Source organism: Protopterus annectens, chromosome 13.part0 (assembly GCF_019279795.1).
Source record: "Protopterus annectens isolate FY-2018-M chromosome 13.part0, PAN1.0, whole genome shotgun sequence".
In the NCBI taxonomy this organism is placed as follows: domain Eukaryota; kingdom Metazoa; phylum Chordata; order Ceratodontiformes; family Protopteridae; genus Protopterus; species Protopterus annectens.
In genome coordinates this window covers 503,432,717-503,454,674 of record NC_056747.1, presented here as the reverse complement: position 1 = coordinate 503,454,674, position 21,958 = coordinate 503,432,717, and the positions used below count along the sequence as shown (strand labels likewise).

Here is a 21,958-nt window from a genome sequence, read left to right as displayed (position 1 = left end):
CTAATACATGTTAAAGTAGGTCTAGATATGTTATTATTGCATTTTGCCAGAAAGGATGATGCTGCTAGATTCTGTTTAGCATATATGTAATTTAACAACATTTTCGATGATTGTTTTTTTCTGTTCACAGTACATTGGATCAAGAGCTAAAAAATAAACTTGTTCCAGATGGACAAAAAATTCATACACTTCTGCAAGAATCTTACATTTCTGTTAAAATCAGTGAGGCCTCTCCAGCATGGCAGGAGTACACAGAACATGTGGCTGTTCTGGTATTTGAAGGTTTAAAGCGCGTAATCCTTACCAGCCTGGCTTCCCTACTGAACACTCTTTTGGACAGAGAGGTAAATACAACATTCTACTTATGTCTGTTTTGTTGGATAAAATCAGAAAACTGTGATCAAAAGAGCAAGAGTATCTCCATTGATTCCAATGTATTGGCAGCAGCCACCAAGAAGTAGCTTTCTGATTGCTCCACTGTCCACCCCCCCCCCAACAGGCATTCTAAAGCACTGAGGTGATTTGGGAAGCGAGTTTGTTCCATCAAGCTTCTGTCTTATGGCAGTGAAGTATTTGGCACACCTTACATGCTTCCAGAGGGATTTGACCAAGGCGCTTTCCATATCCCTCTTAGGTTCCCTATCTGTACAGGAAAAGAAGTTTGTTGACAGGAAGTTAGCCATGCTTCAAGCCCTATTGAATGTGTCTATGTACCTCATATCTAATGAGACAGAGGGCACTTTGGGAACTGCAGGCAGTGGCATAACTGTTAGAAGGCATGCCTGGATGTGGCTATGTGACTTTGTAGGGTGCTTTTAAACATCCTTTATCAATATCCCCTATAATGGCACAATCTTCTTCTGGCCAAAGGTGAAGGACACACTATCTGTAAGTGAACAAGATGAAAAAGACTTTGTGTGCCATAGGGATTTGTTTTCTCCTCCCTAAATGACCTTCTATAGAAACCAGAAGAGAGGAAGGAAACTGTAATTCCACAGTTCTCAGGGTTTTGCTCCTGAAACTTCTGCTGAAAGACCTCCTGCAAGACAGAGAGGAAACAGTGATGGTAGACCTCACCCCCACAGCAGAAGTGGTCAGCCAAACCAAGGCTTTTGGGGTCCTTCCTGAAGTAGACCTTTACAGTACTCCTTAACAGTTGCCTGGATGCTGCACTTTGGAGGCAGTTTGGGGGCACCTATCCCTACACTCCACGACTTGAGCATTCATCACTCAAGTTGCTTGGGTGCAGAGGATTAGAACCAGAGGTTACTCCATCCCTTTTCTTTCCTAACCCCCGCTCAAGAAAAATACCTGATGTTCCACCCTCTCAATGAAAAGCTGTGGAACTAGATTTAAAAAAAAAATCTACTAGACAGTTGTGTTATCCAGGAGGTCCCACCAAACCAGCAAGAATCTGGAGTTTATTCAAAGTTTTTTTTGGTGCCAAAGAAAATTGGGGACCGCAGGCCGATTTTGGTCCTCAATCATTTGAACCAATATGTAAAACTGATGAAATTCTGGATTGCCACAATATAGCCCATTCTACCATTGTTAAGAAAGAATGATGGGGTGTGCTCGATAGTGTACTATCAAAAAAAGGTGGACATACACTCCAGAAGATTTCTCCATTTCTGGCTGGGAGCCAGTTATTTCCATTCAGAGAACTGCCCTTTAGTCTCACCACAGTCTCCTACCTGGTCACGAAGTGCATAGCAGTGGTCACAGCTCACCTCAGACTGTGGCGATTCTCTGTTACCTGGATGACTGGTTCATAACCACTACAGCCAGGAATCTTCTTCTCCAAACCAGGGACCCCTTGCTCCAACTTATTCACATATAGGGATAACTGTTCAGGAATCACCATGTTTCAGCAACAAGCAGTAGTAGTCCTTTTTGATAAAAAGTCTCCAACAAGGCTAATTTTGCATCATTTGGCTCGATGACAGCTTACTTTTCCTTAGTTCCCCGGACAGGTTTCATATGAGAGTGCATTTCAGTAGCCAGGGAGATGTCAGACCATGAATCTTCCAGTGTCTCTCACAAAAAGTTGCAAACCTCATATTCAGTGCTCGCTAGAATCTCCCATAGTATCTCAGGGTTGACCCTTTGTTCTTCCTTCTACTTAGGATACATTGACCATGGATGCTTCCCAACAAAATGGTGGGGGAGCATTTTTTGGGGAGGAAGGCTGTCCAAGGCATATGGTCCCCTTTAGAGACCACTCTTAACAGCAGTATCATAGAGATGAGGGCTGTTTTTCTAGTGTTGCATGCTTCCCAGGACTCCCTTCCCAGGAGTGCAATCCTCATCCAGACAGACAATATGTCAGTAGTCTGATACATCAACAAGCAAAGAGGAACATTATCTTATCCATAATGTCCAGAGGCCATGAGGGTTTGGCTATGACATCTTCTCATCACTGTCTGATAGCAATCCACATACAGGGGAAAACCAGTGTTCTAGCACTTAGGTCAAGCAGGTCTGTCCTCCTCACTCATGAGTGGTCCCTCAATCTGATAGTGGTGGGTCAGATTTTTAGCCACTGGGGCTGACCATACTGTGATCTCTTTGCCTCCCTCAACAACAGCAAATGCAGCAGGTACTTTGCCCTAATCCCCTTGGAAGGGGAGTCCCTGAGAGATGCTCTGACCGATGCTCTGACCTACACATGACCTCCTAGTCTCCTTTATGTCTATACCCCACTCCACTCATCCTGAATTTTCTACAGAAAGCAATGTAGTGAAGGAAGACTATGGTCATCTTCATTGCTCCCTTTTGATATCAACAGTTGTAGTTCCTTTCCTATGCTGTCATCTGATTCACCCCCTTGGCTGCTGGACCTTGCTGCAGATCTTCTCTCTCTCTCACCCTTGTGGGATACCTCACCCATACATTCAAGCCCTCAAGTTGACCACGTGGTTTCTCCAGTTCCAGTGATGGCTAGCCAGGCCAGGCTTTCTTCCCAAGTCATTCACATTTTGACATCTGTGCAGAAACCCTCTTCCAGGAAAGTTTGTAAGAACAGATGGAAGAGATTTTCGATCTGGGTCTCCAGTAGGAATTTAAATCACTTTCCAGCCCCTCTTACAGTTAACCTGGATTTCTCACTGTTCCACAGTGGGGCTAGCTACTCTACTAGCAAGGTTCAACTAGCAGCCATTTCCAGGTTTCAAATTGGGGAAAATGAATGGTCCATTGCTTCCCTTGGATTATCAAAGGCCTCCCTGAGGGTTTCCTTCTTTGACTTCCCTTTGGGGTCCCTTTTCCTCCTTGGGATATTACTATTTTTCTACAAGCCTTGATCAGACCCCCTTTTGAAACTGTAGCTATGGCCAACTTAAAATATCTAGCTTGAAAGGCTTCTGCAAGGAGGGTATCTGAACTACATGCCCTTTCTTCTAAAACTCCTTATTTGGTCTTCCAAAAGGACAGAGTTACTCTGAGAACAAATCCTTGCCTCTTCTCGGTAAGGTGGCTTCTGAATCATCACTAAATCAGTCTGTCAATCTTCTTGTTTTCTTTCCCAAGATTTGACAACAAAGGAGAATATTTGTTAAACCTAGTGGATATATACCATCGACTGCATTTTTATTTGCACTGCACTAGGAAAGAGTGACCAATTGCACACTTCCTTTTTTCCAGCTAAATAATGAAGGGAGTGTCTAAAGTGACTGTTTTTCACTGGTTATCTGAATGTATTTCACATGTTTATAAGGAGAAGAGGTTGTCCTTACCTAAACAAGCAAAGACTTGATTGACTAGATCAGTGGCTGCCCCCACTGGCTTCTTGTCCAGAATGATACTTGATATTTGTGCTGCAGCTACTTGGTGTAATGTACATACCTTAGTCCAGGTTTAGAGCTTCCTTTAGTTCATCTTTCCTCTGCAATATCCTTCCATGAGACCTCCTAAGATTTATAGTAGCTGGGTTCTCTGTCTCAACAGTTGATTAGCCGACAGAAGAGACAACAACAGATATGAAAGTTATGTATGATAGAGCTGTGTTGTCTGCTTCACCTTTAGTCAACTTCCCTCCTCCATCAAGTTGTTTTTCCTTTTGTTCTTGGAGTGACCACAATGACAGTTTAGTCATGTACTCTTCAAGCTCTAGTTTAGGAAACTGACTTCTTATGTGAGGTTTTTTTTTGGAAAAGAATATGATATTTTTTATTGTAAGGTATGGACAACTCAGTCTGTGATAACTCAATAGTTACTGGGGATTATGGGTAAGGGGAGGAGCCTGAGTTTTGGATCCAAAGTCTGATAGTGACTGGAGTCAGATCCCAGTTGGATCCAGTAACTCATTCTTTGAGGAAGGATGGAAGCAGACAATATAAATTTATCATTACATTAAAGACACAACTTTTGTTTCCTTCAGTCTTCACACAAGAAATGAAAAAGACTGCCCTCACATTCTGACACTGATTTCCAGCCAGAAGAGTAAGGAAAAGAAGGAGATTGTTTTTCTCCAATAAATGACTGTCAGCCTGAAGATTCTAATTCTGAGGAAAGCATGTCTTCAGATTTCCTTCCAGAATAGTTATCTTTTTCTGAGACTATAGCCAAAATGAAATATTTATTTCAAGGGAAACAAAATGAAATCCCTATCTCTCAGCACAAATGTTAATATTTGTTGCAACTGAATTTTTCCCATCCTGAATCTGTCCCTCCTAATATTCATCATTGTGATTACTGCTGTAGTGGCCTTAGCTATATGGGTTGTATTCTGCACAAGATACTACAGCCAGCCAGCTTCACAAGCTTAAAGGGTACCCTTCCATCTGACCAAAACCATTAGTCAGCTCAAACTGAGCTGGCTAAAAAGAGTTGTTTGGGTGCCATGCCCTTTACAGCTTTCCTGCCACTGAAAAGTGCTCCTCTTATGGGCTTTCATGGATTGACAGATGGCTAACAGTTTCCAATACTGGACAGAGATGTTTTTCCATGTCACTATTGCAGTATTCTCACATAAGGGATCTCTTGCCTTCAGCTATTATAGGCACTTTGTCACACATATGCTTCCTTCACAAAACATAGGGTATAAAGGTGACATATGGATGCAAATACACAGAGCTACTTTGTTGCCACTCCAAATGCCATTATCAAATGTCGGTCTGAACGCCATTTTGCAGTGCTGGTTAACAAGCTGTGTTTTCAAATAAGTGTCCCATTGGGGTTTCTTCTCTTCCTTTTCTTATTGTTTTTGTGTTCATCATCTAGAAAGGGAAAATGTCAGTGTGGGAGGCAGATTCCTAATAAGGACCATTCCAACCAGTGTCTTTTTTCATTTGGATGCTTCCCACCATCATACACAGTGTTCTGTCTGCCAGGCATTTGTGCCTAAGACCCTAGTAGTCATCTCTCCCCTTTATCCATATACCTGGAGAACTATTGTCTTAAGTTGTTGGCTCAGAGTGCTATGGCAGAATTCCCACTTCCCAAGGGCCAATTGTCTGCCAAGAAGAAGGCCAAGAAAGTTAGGCCTGGTCTGGCTGCTGTCCAGCCTCCCCAGATGCCTCACTCAAAGCTGGTGAAAGCTCAGAGGATCATCCAGTGCTTGTCTCAGATTTCTCTGCCATGACCATGTCAGAGGCTGAAATGTATCCAGCTTCAAACACATCCTCAGAGGCTGTCCAAACGTGTGTACCTGAAGCTGAGGGGGAGCCTCAGCTGATTATATCTGCAGGACCTAGGGGGATTCCTCAGATTTTAGTGAGGGAGGAGATTCCTACAACCATTATAGACTCGTGCCGGGGTCTGATGCTCCAAGCGTGCTTCAAGCAGATGTCCCACAGAAGAAGAAGAAACAAAAAAATATTAAGCATATTTCCCCTGTTGCGAAGGAGCTCCTATGTGAATGGCATGATTTCACTCAGGGTTTATTTAGTGCATTGATGGCCTTGAAGCCATGTCAAGGGGCCTAATTTCCTGCATTTCCCTGTTCTTCTACTCCACTCAAGAGGGCTAGGGAATTGATTCCTCTGATGAGGATCTGGACTCAGGAGAATAATCCTTGACTTATTCTTCCCAAATAACTTACCCCTTTGACTATGGTTTGGAGGAGGAGGATTCCTTAAGTCCAGACTCACCTTTGAAAGAGCTTTCCTTTGGGGATACTGTTGCCAGTATGATGGATTATTTTAAGTCGGATTGTTCTCAAGTGTCTGGTATTCAAAAGAGGTATTATGAGCTCCTATAGATAGGTTGTTCTTCTTTTTCTGGCTGACCTTTTGGATACCTTTTTAGCAGCTTTTGTATCCCCTGACTCTCATTCTCCTGAACCTAAGAAGGCAGATAGATGCTGTAAAGTGCTTGATGAGTGCACATTTCTTTATAAATGTCAGTTTGCTGACCCTTCTGTAGTGTGAGTCTCTTCTGACAAACCATCCAAGTTGTTGCCCTCCAATAACCTGTTAAGCGGTTGACTTCTATTAAGGATAGCATGGCTATGGAAAAGTTGGGCAGGAAAGGTTTCACTGCTGCCACCTTGTCATTTTGTGCCAATAACTACCAGACTCATATGACTAGATATGTCTTGGCTTTCCTTTCTCAAGTTTCTAAGGTAGTTTCTGACATTCCTGACTCTTATGGGAATCCTTTGACCCTTTCCCTGCTGGTTTCCCCTTTAGAACCATCAAATGCAGCTGTGATACAGCTGACACCTCTTCCAGGGCTGCTGCCTTTGGTTCACTTATGAGGTGTTATTCTTGGCTTCATCTTCAGGCTTTGCATTTGGATGCTTCTTTGGATAACAAAAGTATTTTTGGACCTGCTACTGCTGACCTTTTCAAGTCCCTCCAGGACAAGGGCAAAGCCTTGCAGCAACTAAAACATATTTTTGTTTTTTCCATTCATATATTTCAGAGGAATATCCCTCCGAGTCTGTCTGTAGGTAATCTAAACCTCCTCCCAAGTGCAAAAAGGGTTCTAGGTGTGTGCCTCTTGCTGTGTCTACTCAGACTCCTGCCTTCCAGAAGCCTTCTTTTAAGGAAAAGCCTGATTCTGTTTGATGGTTTGCTTCCTTCTTCCCTTAGCCATGTTCCTTTGTGCCTTCTTCTTTCCCTGTCTTTTCCAAATTTGTTACAGATTACCTCAGACTCTTGAGTTCTGTGTATTATCCATCAAGGATATTTCATAGTTTGGAAGTCCCTTCCTCCCTTTTCTGGCATTCCTGAACCTTCTAGGGAATATCTCTCTCATTTCCACAGGTTCTTCACTATCCTTTGTCCTGGGTCACTATTCAGTCCATGCCTCCCACCCAAGTAGGGAAGGGAATTTATTCCAGAATGTTTTGGTCCCACGAAAGGAGGGTATTTGGAGACCAATTCTGGATCTTTCCCTACTGAACACTTTTCTCTAAATTCCCCTCTTTTAGATGTTATCCCTTCAGACATTGTTTCATCATCTTTTGCAGGCCTTTCTGGTCTCTCTGGATCTCAAGGGTGCATACTTCACATCCCCATCCATCCTCTTTTCAGAAATGTTTACATTATTCTGTCCCTTCCTTGCATTTTCAGTTCTTTGCTTTACCCTTTGACATGTACTGCTCCTGCTCCTGTCATTGCTTTTTGCAGGATTCAAGGTATTCAGCTTATCTAGATGTTCTTATTCAAGCTCCTTCCCCCAGCAGTCTGTTTCAGGATCTTAGGTTTACAACTTGCCTATTACACAATCTCGGGTTCACCATAAACTTTCAGAAATCAGTTTTGATGCCTTTCCAGGATCATATTTTCAATGGCTGCAAGCATCAGACACTTCCCATTTTGGCATCTCTGCCTACCCCCAAGGCTCTGTCTCTAATGACCTTTTTCCATTCCCTTCTTCCTCTGGCATCTGTCACAGTCAAGGAATTTCTCAGGGGTTAGGTGTTCATGGCTTCCACCATTCCCCTGCTCCCTCTTGCCAGGCTGCATATGAGGAAACTTTAGTGGTACTTCAAATAGGTGTGGCTTCAACATTGTCACCCCCTGGAGTTCCCATCATCTTTTCTTCCCTGTGTCAAGCTCAAGCTTCGTGGTGGATTTATCAACTGTCTCTCAACCCAGGGCTTCCTTTTCAAGCTCAAACAGGGGGTTGAATGCCTCCTGTGGCCCCCTAAAGGTTCTTCTGAGGGTTCTGCTTCTGGCTCTGCAAGCCTCTCAATCCTTCTTTTATTCAGGGCCCCTCAAAGTTTTCACAGACAATTCCACAGTGAAGTGGTATGTTAACATCCAGGGACCACAAAGGCCTGTCTTCTTTGCAGACTAGCTCTTCAGGTCTGGGATCTAACTATCTGGTATCATGTGACTTTTCAGGCAGTTCACATTCTCTTGGAACACATTCTAGTGGCAGACTCCTTGAGCAGTTCCATCCTATACAACCTTAGGAATGGATGCTACACAGAGATGTATTCCTGAACATTGTCCACCTGTGGGTATATTCCTCAGACTGATTTTTTTTCCTTCTCTCTGAATATACAACTTCCTGTATTCTGTTCTAGAGTCCCAAGTCCTCTGGCTTGGAAAGTGGATAGCCTGTCTTTTCCTTGGAAAGGGATGTTTCTTTTTGTCTCCCCCTTCCACTGTTACTGTGAGTTCTGCACAAGATCAGGCAGGACTCTCTCAAAATATTGCTGGTGACTCCCTTGTGGCCCAGACAGCATTTATTCCCCCTTCTTTTTCCCTTGGCCAGGGGCAGTCTCCACAAGTTATGCCACCAAGTGGATCTTCACATACAAAACAAGCGATCTCATAGCCATCCTCACTTGTCCACTCTTCAACTGATGCTGTGGATGATGGGGTTTTGATCCCTTTTAGGTACCTTGCTTCTGAGGATATGCATGGGGTTCTGCAAAAGGTCAGGAGACCCATTAACAGGAAATCATATATGTCAATTCCCTTCTTCCTCTGACATCTGTCACAGTCAAGTAATTTCTCAGGGTTAGGTGTTCATGGCTTCCACCATTCCCTTGCTCCCTCTTGCCAGGCTGCATATGAGGAAACTTTGGTGGTACTTCAAATAGGTGTGGCTTCAACATTGCCACCCCCTGGAGTTCCCGTCATCTTTTCTTCCCTGTGTCAAGCTCAAGCTTCTTGGTGGATTCATCAACTGTCTCTCAACCCGGGGCTTCCTTTTCAAGCTCAAACAGGGGGTTGAATGCCTTCTGTGGCCCCCTAAAGGTTCTTCTGAGGGTTCTGCTTCTGGCTCTGCAAGCCTCTCAATCCTTCTTTTATCCAGGGCCCCTCAAAGTTTTCACAGACAATTCCACATTGAAGTGGTATGTTAACATCCAGGGACCACAAAGGCCTGTCTTCTTTGCAGACTAGCTCTTCAGGTCTGGGATCTAGCTATCTAGTATTATGCGACTTTTCAGGCAGTTTACATTACCTTGGAGCACAATCTAGTGGCAGACTCCTTGAGCAGGTCAAGCATACAACCGTAAGAATGGATGCTTCCCAGAGATGTATTCCTGAACTGTCCACCTGTGGGTATATTCCTCAGACTGATTTTTTTTCCTCCCCTCTGAATATACAACTTCCTATATTCTGTTCTAGAGTCCCAAGTCCTCTGGCTTGGAAAGGGATGTTTCTTTTTGCCTCCCCTTCCTCTGTTACTGTGAGTTCTGCACAAGATCAGGTAGGACTTTCTCAAAATCTTGCTGGTGACTCCCTTCTGGCCCAGACAGCATTGATTCCCCCTTCTTTCTCCCTCGGCCAGGGGCAGTCTCCACAAGTTATGTCACCAAGTGGATCTTCACACACAAGACAAGGGATCTTATAGCCATCTTCACTTGTCCACTCTTCAACTGATGCTGTGGATGATAGGGTTTTGATCCCTTTTAGGCACCTTGTTTCTGAGGATATGCATGGGGTTCTGCAAAAGGTCAGGAGACCCATTAACAGGAAATCATATATGTCCAAATGAAAAAGATTTTCTGTGTGGTGCTTCTCTCACCATCAGAATCCTCTATCAGTGGAGTTTCTTTTGGTTCTTCTTATTTGTGTGATCTGCTCCATGCTGGGTTGGCATATTCTTCAGTGAAAGCTCACTTGTCAGCTCTTTCAGCTTGTCTGCCCTGGTATTCTCCTCCGGCTTCTAGGTTTGAGTTCAAGCAATTCCTTAAAGGCTTTCTTCATAGCAGGCCTCCTAAGAAGCCTATTCTGCTGTCATTGGACCTCAAATTTTGTACTTGAAAAATTGACTCAGGTTCCTTTTGAACCTGCTCCTTCAGTTTCCTTACAACATTGTACTTGGAAGACTGTTTATTTGGCTCTTACTTCAGCCAAGAGAGTTTCTGAACTTCAGACTGTCCTGGCTATTTCTCCTTTTTAAATTTTTCATAGAAACAAGGTATTTATTTGTACTAATCCTTCTTATATGCTCAAAATGGCCAATGAGTTGTCCCTTAATCAGCCTATTCAACTTCCTTCCTTTTTTCCTTCATCATGGTCTACCAGTGATAAGTTTCTTCACACCTTGGATTTGCAGATATTTACAGCATGAACAGGTATTTGTTTCTTTTCATCCCAGGACTTTGGGTTTGGCTGTTTCAAAGTAAATCATATCATCCTGGATTTCTAAGGCCATTTCCTTTTTGTTATTCCTTTTATGAAAAAAGTCTTTCCTTGTCTGTAAAGGCACATGCTTCTAGGGAAGTTGCCTCCTTTGATGTCTTTTTCAAGGGGTTGGATGCCATTTCTATCCTTTAGGCTGTTACTTGGTACTCTCGCCATATTTTCACTAAACATTACAAGGTGGATGCTATTTCCAGAGCCAAAGCAGGTTTTGCCAGAGTTATTCTGCATGGGCTTGTGAAGGGTTCTTCTATGCCTTCCTCTTGAAGTCTTGTACTCTCCCTTAGGTGAAGAGTACTTCAACAGTGATATGGAAGGACATAGAAGAGTTATGTAAAATCTTACTATAACAGTAGATGTTCTTCTCTTCACTGTTGCATTATTTGTTCCCTCCCTCCTTCCCCCTCTGTCCTGATTCTTGCTCTGTGTGTCTAGATTACAAGTTTGAATCCCAAATAAAGAGCCAGTATTTAAAAACTCAACGCTCCAATGCCTTTAATTTCAACAGACAGGAAATCGATACTTGTTCATTCAAGCTGGCCAATTGTTTGTATTTGTTGACAATTGCCAATATAGTTCCAGTCATTCCAAAAGTAGCGATCAGGGTCCCCCTGTATCACACATCTCCACTTGTTCTAATACACAAAACCTAAAGTAATGGCCACTATAAAGTTATATGTGTCTGTATAAGGCATTAGTTTCTTTGCCTGTTCGTATCTCCTCTAAATGTTCATATATCTGTTTTTTTTCCTTTCAGTCTTTCCAATATAAAAACAAGTGCAGAACATGCAACAGGCACAATACACTACCCCTTTTAAATCACAATTAAATCTATTAGATATAAAAAACTTCAAATTATTCCACTGAACACTCTCACAAATACGAATACCCACCACATTTTTTTCTTCCCTGAATTTGTCCTTTTTACAAATCGTTTGGTCTCAGAAATAGATTTTAAATTCTGATTAGATCTAAAGACCACATGGGGTTTATCATGCACAACTTCTCTTGTCATTGTCTTGTCTCATTAAAAACATTTTTTTCTAATACATTTTTTATCTCAAAACTGTCACTAGAGAAAACAGTAAGGAAAGAATTCTTATAAACTACTGTAATTGGTATCAATTCTTTCACAGAACCAGATGTTAGACCATCAGAGAGAGAGAGAGAGAGTTGTGTACATGTCTTGTGAAGCTGAATTTTCTTTCTTACATAAAATAGATTTAAAATAGCCACACTTACATTTATTGATGACTTCAACCATAAGGTTGTTAATGAACTTCAAAAGATAACCTCATTTCATAAACATATTCCAAAGAAGCGTGCATTCGTCAAGGAGTCTCCTTTTCTGTAGTCATACGGGCAGCCCAGCCCAGATGTATTGGTTGAGCACTATTGAAATCCAAAAAAAACTATTGGAACAAGCATTCTTCCTATAAATCCTCAATGTAAATCTGTTGTTAATAAAGTCCTTTTCCAACCAAATGTTCAGATAAGCAATGTAAAACTCATAATCTGATTCAAATAGGAAAGAAATAGGGGTATGTCCTCATGGTCACCAAAATGTCATCCAAATAGTGTGTGTAAAAGATGCATGATACAACATTTTCAATATTAAAAGTAAATTTCCTTTCCCACTCTATCATAACAGTGTTGGTGAATAGACCACCACACGTGGCCCCTATCACCACACCTGCACATTGGAGGTAAATTTCATCCCCAAATTTAATAAAATTGTTCTGTAAAACCATGTCTAAAAGATTTTCATAAATATTAATTTGATCCTGTGCAATTCCTTTGTCATGCAAACATTTAATAAACCAATCCATGCCCAATTCATAGGAAAAATGAAGAAAACTCTTAGTCTGATTCATATAGGAAAGAAATAGGGCTATATCCTCAGGGTTAACATCCCAAAATAATAAAAATGTCATCCAAATATTGTGTGTAAAAGATGCATGATACAAAATTTTCAGTATTAAAAATAAATTTCATTTCCCAATCCATCATAACAATGTTGACGAATAGGCCACCACATGTGGCTGCCATCACAATGTCAGTACACTGGAGCCAAAGTTCATCCCCTGTTTAATAAAATTGTTCTGTAAAACCATCTGTAAAAGATTTTAATAAATATTAATTTCATCCCGTTCAATTCCTTTGTCATGCAAAAATTCAATAAACTAATCCATGCCCAGTTGATGTAGAATAACAGAATCTAAATCTTGAACATCAATGGTAATAAAAATATAAGAATCTTTATACTGTAATTCATTGGTTGTCTTCAGAAACTCTCAAGAGTCCTTACAAACATGATTTTCCTGTGCTACCAAGCATTTCAAATGGATGTCCAGAAAGTTTGCTAAGGGATATGTAATGGATCGTCTCCCATCTACAGTGAGCCTCAATGGTGGTTCATCTAAATTCTTATGTATTTTGGGGTGACCAAACATGGTGGGAATTTTTGGATAAAGAACAGTTAAAAATGAAGCTCCTCTATGGTAATTGATTCTTCAATAAATTAGTCAGTCAATTTTTAATTCTGCAATAAGCGGTGTTACATTCATTCACATATACGTTTTCATAGCTGGGTGACAAGAATATTTAGCATTGTTTCATGGTAATCCTTGGTGTCCATAAGGACCAGTCCCCTGCCTTTGTCAGGTTGCATTATCCTGACATTACTGTGGTTCTTTAATTCATTGAATCTTACGAATTCTTTTTCAGATAAATTACACAAATAAAATGTTCTTACCTTTCTCCTATGGTTAAATAAATTCCATATGTCCAGTTCACACATTTTTTCAAAACAGGATAATAGTGGAGGTTAGGGGGATTAGATGTACTTGAAATTCTTATCGGATAAACAGATAAACAGAATTGTCCATGTTTTGAAACAGTAACAAAAATTTAAGTTTGCGTATGAAATGTTTTAAATGTGTGAAGGTTTTGGCAATATTCATTGACCTGCTCAGAACAAAGGAAAGACCATGAGATAGTAAATCACAGCATTCAACATCCACTTTAAAGCAAGAAAAAATATAAACTGAAACATCATCATTAGACAGCAACCTGTACAAGCAGCTATAAATGAACTTAATAATTTTGATCATAATCATTTTAGACAAAAAGGAATGGCCTACTTTGAGATGATCTGAACAATTTAGGAATTTACAGAACAACCAATGGAATTCATGGAACCAATAGAATACACAGAATGAGAGGATGAACCCTGGGGAATCATGAGAATATCGCCATTTCAACAACAACCAGGCACACAATCACCCAGCCAATTTGAACAGGAACAACAGGAGAAGGAAAGGGGACAATTGGAACAACAATATAAACAGGAACTGATATTGAATCAAGAGATTGAAGGTGGTTTATCTCATGATATTGATTTTCACCTTCCACCATATGTCATCATTAACAATTCTAATGCTGATTTTTCAGTTTACAGTTTTTCTTCCTTTAAAGTAGATGTTGAGTCCGGTGATTTACTATCTCAGGGCCTTTCTTTTGTTCCAAGCAGGTCCATGAATATTGCCAATACCATAATGGATTTAAAATTTTTCATATGCAAACTTAATTTTTATACTGTTTTGAAACATAGACAATTCTTTTCATCCGTTAAGAATTTCAAGTACATATAAACCCCCTTACCTCCATTATTATTCTCTTTTGAAAAGATATGTGAACTGGACATATGGAATTTATTTAATCATAGGAGAAAGGTAAGAAGATTTAGATTTTTATATCTAACAGATTTACTTGTGATTCTAAAGGGGTAGTGTATTGTGCCTTTTGCATGCTGTGCACTTGTTTTTATATTGGAAACACTGAAAGGAAAAAAAATGATTTATGAACATTTATATGAGATAAGAACAGGGAAAGAAACTAATGCCTTATATAAGCACGTACAAACTTATAGTGGCCGTTACTTTAGGTTTTGTGTATTAGAACAAGTGCAGATGTGTTGTAGAGGGGGACCTTGGTCACTACTTTTGGAAAGATGGGAACTATATTGGCAATTGTCAACAAATGCAAACAATTACCTGGCTTGAATGAACAAGTATCAATTTCCTGTCTGTTGAAATTAAAGGCATTGGAACACTGAGTTTTTAAATACTGTGTCTTTTTACAGTTTGGGGAATAAAATTGTTTTTATGAATGAAAGTAAGATGTGTGCCAGTTTTCAGACATACACCTTTAACTACAGCTGATTGCAATAGGGAAGCTTGGCATAAAATGCGTATGTGATTGGTTGTTTTAAAACAAGGAATTTATTTAATCTCATGATGACATTTTGTTGATTGTCTGATGAAGTTCCTATGAAGGGATGAGAGTACTTATCTAAGTATTTTGTTTGTAATATTTTTACCAGTTTGTTGTTTTAATTATTAAAGTTTTGGTTGATTTTATGTGTTCATATCTTTGCAATGCTGATTTGTTCCATCTTGAGTGATGGAGTCCCTTTTTCACTTCTTATGCACAAATAATACTAGATCCTCAAAATCAGATTTTTCACTTGCTAGAACTTCAAAACAATTATTATCCTAATCTCCCTTCCTGCATGCACTCTCTCCTCATTGTTCTCTATTTTTTCTTCCTCTACAGTTTATTTTTCTCTTTTTCAGCTATATCAGCCTTTCTCCAGCCTCTTGTTGTCCTTTCTTGTGTATGTTTACTTCTCTTTCCCCTCCTTTTTCATTATTTAATGTTTGCTCTTGAAAATCTATCCAAAAGTGTTACTTTTTTATTTTTTACACAACCTGCATTCAGGCAGACACCTTCTTGCTGTATGCCATTTCTCTTCACATTGGTACTTCATACCTTGTTTTGCACATTAATTAAATGAGAAAAATTCCCAAAATAGAAACATTACTTAGGCTGGCCAGCATATCTTAATGTCCCTCTTTAACCAGCCACAAAAATAACATTCCATAATTGTTTCACCGTGTTTTTTCACATTTCAAAACCACTTCCAACCTCCACCCTCCATTCCATAAGTTTACCTCAACTCTAACTTTCACAGTATTATCAACAGTTTCACATAGACCATGCATGCATTTTGTAACATTCTCTTCTTCCAGTTTATCAGTTCTGAACTGCCAAGTAATATATTTGTACATCTAAGTTACTACCAGAAAACAAATAATTGTTCTACAGATAAATGTCCTCCTTTTTGTTACAGTTGCAGAAATGTCATCATCAGTCTATTAGTTTCAAATGCCAATATACAAAAAAATCTCTGTCCCAATATGTATAAAAGACTAAAATTCTTGAGCTTTAAAACCCTAAACGGTGACCAAATTGTTCCATACACAACATCTGTCTGTTACGATGTCATTTTTGCTCATATTCTCACAGTTGGTCTTCTCTTCTTTTTAAAAACAGTTTTGCTTAGTTTGTTGCTGCTCTCCTTTTTTGCCTGCTGTCATTGCTGTAGTATACATTTTAATTACTGCATTATCTGCCACCACAAAACCAGACACATGCTCAATTTCTTCCTGCTTTTCTCTTTTATTTTCAGTTACTGCTGTATTCTCTGCTTCCACATCACCTGATTCCTTTTCCACATTACCATCCTCAGCACTTATAGAAATGTTGTCTACCACCTCAACACCATAAAACAGCAGAACTGTCACCTGGATCACCCTGTTCCATTTTAACTGAATATTATTTGCAAGCATTTATGGTATTAGTTCTGTTGTCTGCACATATTTAACAGACTGTTTTACTTCATTATCCATGGAGACAGATAAATACTGCTCATTTGTAACATCCAGTTCACAAGAATATTTGCTTACATTCTAAAGCTCCATACCAAACAATTTTTTCTCCAAATTCTCACTTTCCACCTCCAAACTCTCCATAGCTTTTCTGTTCTCCTTCATGTTGCGGCTTCCCTTAGGCCTCTTCCTTGCTGCTGTAGGAGCACTCTGGCACCATCTAGCTGCTCCAAAGAGTAGGAGTCCTTTATTTGTATACAAAATAACTGTTATTTACAAAATATTTAAATATGTACAAATAAATAAATATACAAATATTTTTAAGCATATTCATAATTTCCTTTATAATCATGCTAAATTTTCATCCTTATTAGACTCCTGCTGTTTTTTCCATAACCACCATCTGATTTTACTTTATATTGTTGCTAAAATCCATTTACCATTAAACCTAATTTCATTTATTCTTTCATTTCATATAACGTATACAACATAAAATAATATTTTATCTACTCTTTTAACATATTCTTTACTGATATTCTTATAATTTACATATTTAATCATATCCATGTTTATTTTATCCACTTTCTTTATATCTTCAAAAAATCTTCTTTACATAGTTTTCTCCATAACATTTTTACTCTTACATTTCAAAAACATGTGTTCCATCTTGGCAATGTAAACATATCCTATCACTTTATATGGCATATTTGTTTTTACTGGCAACATATCTGTTATCAGTCTTCACAAAAATCTTAATTTTCTACTTTCTGATTACACCATTTGCTTCTTATTTTATAGCTTTCATGTTTTCATCTGTTAGATTTTCCTGTGGCTTTACATAGTGATGTTTTATCATTGCATTCTTATGCCATACTTTTCTTTTTCTATGCCACCAACTTTTATTTGCTACAAAATATTTTTTCTTGATAACATTTTATTTCTTCATTTATACAGTCTTTTTTCTTTTATTCTTTTTTGCCATACCCCCAAATGTATTGTATTTATATTTATATAGTTTTACTACTAATCTCTCATCTTTTTCATTTATCCATTTTAACACTTTGTACAAATTTAATGAAGTAGCATATACCAGTGGGTTAATTAACTCTAAACCTTCTTTTTTATTTACATACAAACTCCTCTTTTTATTGGGTTAATCCAGAACCCCCCATATACATGAAAAAGAATATCTGCAATAATTCCTTTTCAAATGCTGTTGGCATCATAAATGCACTTGCTAAGTATGCTACTTTTCCCATCAGTACTGAATTTATCAAATAAGCCTTTGTTCTGAATTATAATTTATATATTCTTCAGAAAAAGCATGTTTGCTTTGTTTCTTCTGTTGTTTTTTTCCCTTATTGAACTCTACTTACATCTTTATTCCCAAATTTTATACCTAACACAGAAATTTCATTCATTGTAAAGTATATACCCCCGAACTTTACTATGTCATCTAAACCTTTATTTTTCTCTTTATGTAAAGCCATCTCTATAATCTCTAGACACTTATTTGTGTAAATTAATACTTCTTTTATCCAAATTTTGTTATTTGGCAATTAGTATAATGTCATCTTCATATGTTAACAGAACTGGAATTCTTAACCCTCCTGGTGGTATCTACCCCACCTCCTTCATTTTGCAATTTATTTCACATACTATTAAATTCATAACTAATGTAAACAGTATACCACTCATTGGACATCCCTGTCTTACACCACTCTTCATATACCTTTTGGCTTAAACATCCATTTGCAAGTATTTTACTTTATTATTACAATATGCTGATATACATAATTTCCTAACTTTCTCACCTATATTCTTTCATTATTACCTATAAGATTTAATGTCCAATCGTGTCAAATGGCTTAAGATCTACTGTGATAATTTTTGTCTTTTCTTTTCTGTTCATAATATCATCCACAAATTCTCTATCATTAATAATTCTTGACATCCTTTCCCCTTTATACAATATATATCTTCCATAATATTTTCCATTTTGGTTTCAAATATCTTTTGTATTGTTTTCATAAAGATCTTATAATCATTATTATTCAATGCTATTGGAGTCCATTGTTTAAATTCTGTTCTCTCTTCCTTCTTCTCTATGAATTTAAGTATTCCACTACATAATTCTTTATATATATATATATATATATATATATATATATATATATATATATATATGAAACCTTCATTTAACTATTCACTGAATATCTTAAAAAATATGTTTTGCCAATCCCTTAAATTTTTATATATTTCATACCCTATTCCATCAGGGGCTGCAGCTGAATCTGTATTTACTTGTCCTAATAGTATATGTAGCTCATTTAAAGAAATCTCCTTTTCCAATTCTTTGTTCTCTTTTTCTGCTAGCTTTTTTACTTTCCATGTTTTTCCACTACCTTCTTTTTTTTAAAACATTTCTTGCACGTATTGTAGTACACTATTCAAAATCTTTTTTTTGAGTTCTTTCTATTTCTCCTTTTACATTTTTTATTTCCTCTCATTATATTACCATCTTCCTTTACTAATCTGCTTATATAATGCAATAGTTCTTCTCTTTTCCTTGTAAATAAAATCTTTATGTATATAACTATTATTTTTTTTTTCTTGATTTCTTTAATGTAATTGTTTATTAATTCAACATTTGTTGACCGGGAATGTCTGACTGAACTTGTGCCCTTTTTCAGCAGAAGCCCGGGCAGAAAAGTTCCACAAAGTATTACATACACCATAACAATGTTTACAAACAATACAATATACACGAGGTAATATAAACATGCATTATAATGCTTGGGTTCCCACTTGTAGCATGAGGGTTTAAAATGTATTTACAAAAAAGGTAATAAAATAATATGTTAAAGTTACTCATATATCTTCAATACATAAGGACTTCACCATTTAGAGAGGAAGTAATGACAATTAACTCAGAGTTTAAGATAAGAGTACAGAACATATTGTATATCAAATCTTAGTTCTTACAGGCAACAGAGCATGTACATCAGTAACCAGAAGCAGAGGGGAAATTGCTAGAGAGAGTAGGTGATAGAAGAAGGTAAAGTATCAAGAGAAAAAATGGGGTGGCTATGGAAAAAGAAAGAAAGAAAATTAGAGATTTTTTAAAAATGTATAAATAAGAGAGGAGAGCAGTAGTAGTTAGAATCAAATGAAATCTGAGAAAGGGGAGTAAGCAAAGTGAGAAAAGAAGGGAGGGAGGTAAATATGAGTAATAGAGAAATTTAGTGAAAAATGGTACTGGGAGTTAAGAGTTCTGGGGCTAGAATTACGTATGAATTCAGAAGGGGTTGTATGCAAAGGGAGTCAGGTGATTAAGTTCATGGTGGTTGTGTACAAGAACAAGTCCAGGTATTTGTAAGGTGGACTTTTCTGGCAATTTTAAATGGGTGGGGCTTTGTGATAGATCTGATTGTTAAAGGTAGCTTATTCCAGTTGATTTTTTAGGTTTGTAGATGTCAAAGAGGTTTTGGCTGGTGCTTCTAAGTTTTCTGGCTGGGAGGTAATAATTTAAGATGTTGGAAATGTTATGGAAGAAGGAGCGTTTGTAGAAGATGGAGTGTATAATATTAAGTTGATAGAAAAGAAGTTGATTGGGGAACTCAAGCCAGTTAAGTGTTTTCAAAGCCAGGCAGAGATAGGATTTAGGGTGAGTGTTGGCAGCGAATCTAGCTATTTTGTGATATGTATTTTCCATCTTATTCACTAGTGTTGTCTGTAGGTTAGTGAGGATTTGGGAGCCATAGAAGAGACAGGGTAGGAGATAAGCAAGAGAGTAACCGTCTTGCCTCTGGTGTGAGATATCTTTTGTTATGGTATAGTAAGCCAAACTTTTGGTAAGTATTTTTGATACAGTAATTTATATGAAGATCGAACTTTAGTTTATCATCAATTATGACCCCTAGTAGTTTGGTATGGGATTCTAATGAGGTGATAGTGAAGGCTGAGGTGTTATGAGAGAATGACTTAGGCAGAAATAGAATTAGTTTAGTTTTCTTAGCATTGAGTATTAGCTAGTTATTGGTTAGCCAGGTCTCAATATTTGTGAAAGTTTACTGGGTTTTGGAAAGCAGGCCTGAGAAATAATCATAGGAGATGATGGCTGTAGAATCATCTGCATATTGGATGAGAGTTGAATTGGGGTAGATTTATAAAGATTGTTAGTAAAAATCTTGAATAGAAGAGGTCCTAAGATGGAGCCTTGAGGCACACCTGTGGTGACTGGCAGAGGAGGGGACAATGTAGAAAGCCATCTAACACATTGTTGCCTGTTGGACAGGTAGCTGCTGAACCAAGAGACAGTGGATGGGGACAAATTAAGTTCTGTTAGTTTAGAAATGAACAAAGGATAAGACACAGTATTGAATGCCTTGGATAAGTCCAGGAATAGGCAAGAGACTAGTTTGTTATTGTCTCTGGATTGCGGAACTGAATTGGTGAAAGCGATGAGAGTGGTGGAAGTATTATGGTTCAGTCAAAAAACATGCTGAGAGGGTGTTAAAAGTTTTTCTAGTAATAGGTGGTGTAATAATTGTGCATGGATGCATTTTTCCATGATTTGTGAGAGTGGAGAGAGAATAGCTATAGGCCTAAAACTGGAAATTTCTGTAGATTTTCCTCCTTTGTGGATGGGGATAGTACAGAATTTTTTCCAGATAGATGGAATAGTAGATTCAGACAATGAGAGTTTATCAGAATAGATATAGTGTATGCAATGGAATAGGTGGCGGTTTTTAGGAAGGATGGTTGCAAGTTGTCAGCAGATGGAGAGCATGGCTTTAGGTTCTGATATAGGCAGTTGATAAAGGTTGAAGAGAAAAGGTGTTTTTTCGGAATTGGGGTGCTTTTCAGAGTGAGGGCTAGATGAATCAAAAGCAAGAGTGGAGTTAGAAAGAGATCTGGAGCTAGAAGGCAGTAAATTACTGATGGTGTTGATGAAAAAGGAATTGAACTGGGTGGCTATTTCTATGGGAGAGAGGTTAGGATCAGGGTTAGGAGATGGTGTGTTACCTGGATGTAAGATGTGGTTAATTGACTTCCAGAAGTTCATAGAATTACTATTGTGATTAGAGGTGGATTGTGAGTAGAAGTTTCTTTTATCAGATACTATTATTTTTTTTAGTTTTGTTTCTCAGTTCATTATATTTTTGTAAGTCTGAAGGAGATTTTGATTTAGTCTACTTTTCCATGCTAGATCTCTGATATGGATAGAGGGATGAGTGGTGTTAGTAACCCACAGGGAGATTTGAGATTTAACTCTTGTTATTCGAAGAGGGGCAAGAGTGTTGAGAATATTTAAGAAAGTTGAACTGAAGTATAGGACAGCATCCTTAAGAAGTAGTGAAAAGAGTGAAGACCAGTTAATGGAGAATAGGAGGCTATTTAAGTATTCTGGGTTGAAGTTGGTCAGTTTACAGAAAGGTTTATATTTATGAGTACTAGTAGTGTGGGAGGTGTATCTTAGTACTCGGATAGGGGCATGGTCACTAAGAGAAACAGATAGTGATTCAGGTTTATGGTATTTATTGGGATGAGATACTAATATCAGGTCGATAATTGGGTGTGAGTTTGAGAATTTATTTAGGTGGGCTGGAGTTGAGATGACTTGTGTGAAGCCATAAAGGTTTATACTTTGACAAGGGGAGTCTGTTTTAA

General features: G+C 38.3%; 1 protein-coding gene across 1 annotated transcript in view; it reads left to right on the top strand.

The window, feature by feature from the left end:
* LOC122787923 (dynein beta chain, flagellar outer arm-like) overlaps positions 1–21,958 on the top strand; it is a 5,188,001-nt gene that overhangs the window by 800,778 nt on the left and 4,365,265 nt on the right. Inside the window, exon 23 of the mRNA XM_044054850.1 lies at positions 131–344. Within this exon, the coding sequence (XP_043910785.1) occupies positions 131–344 (214 nt within the window). The remainder of the gene's footprint in view (positions 1–130; positions 345–21,958) is intronic.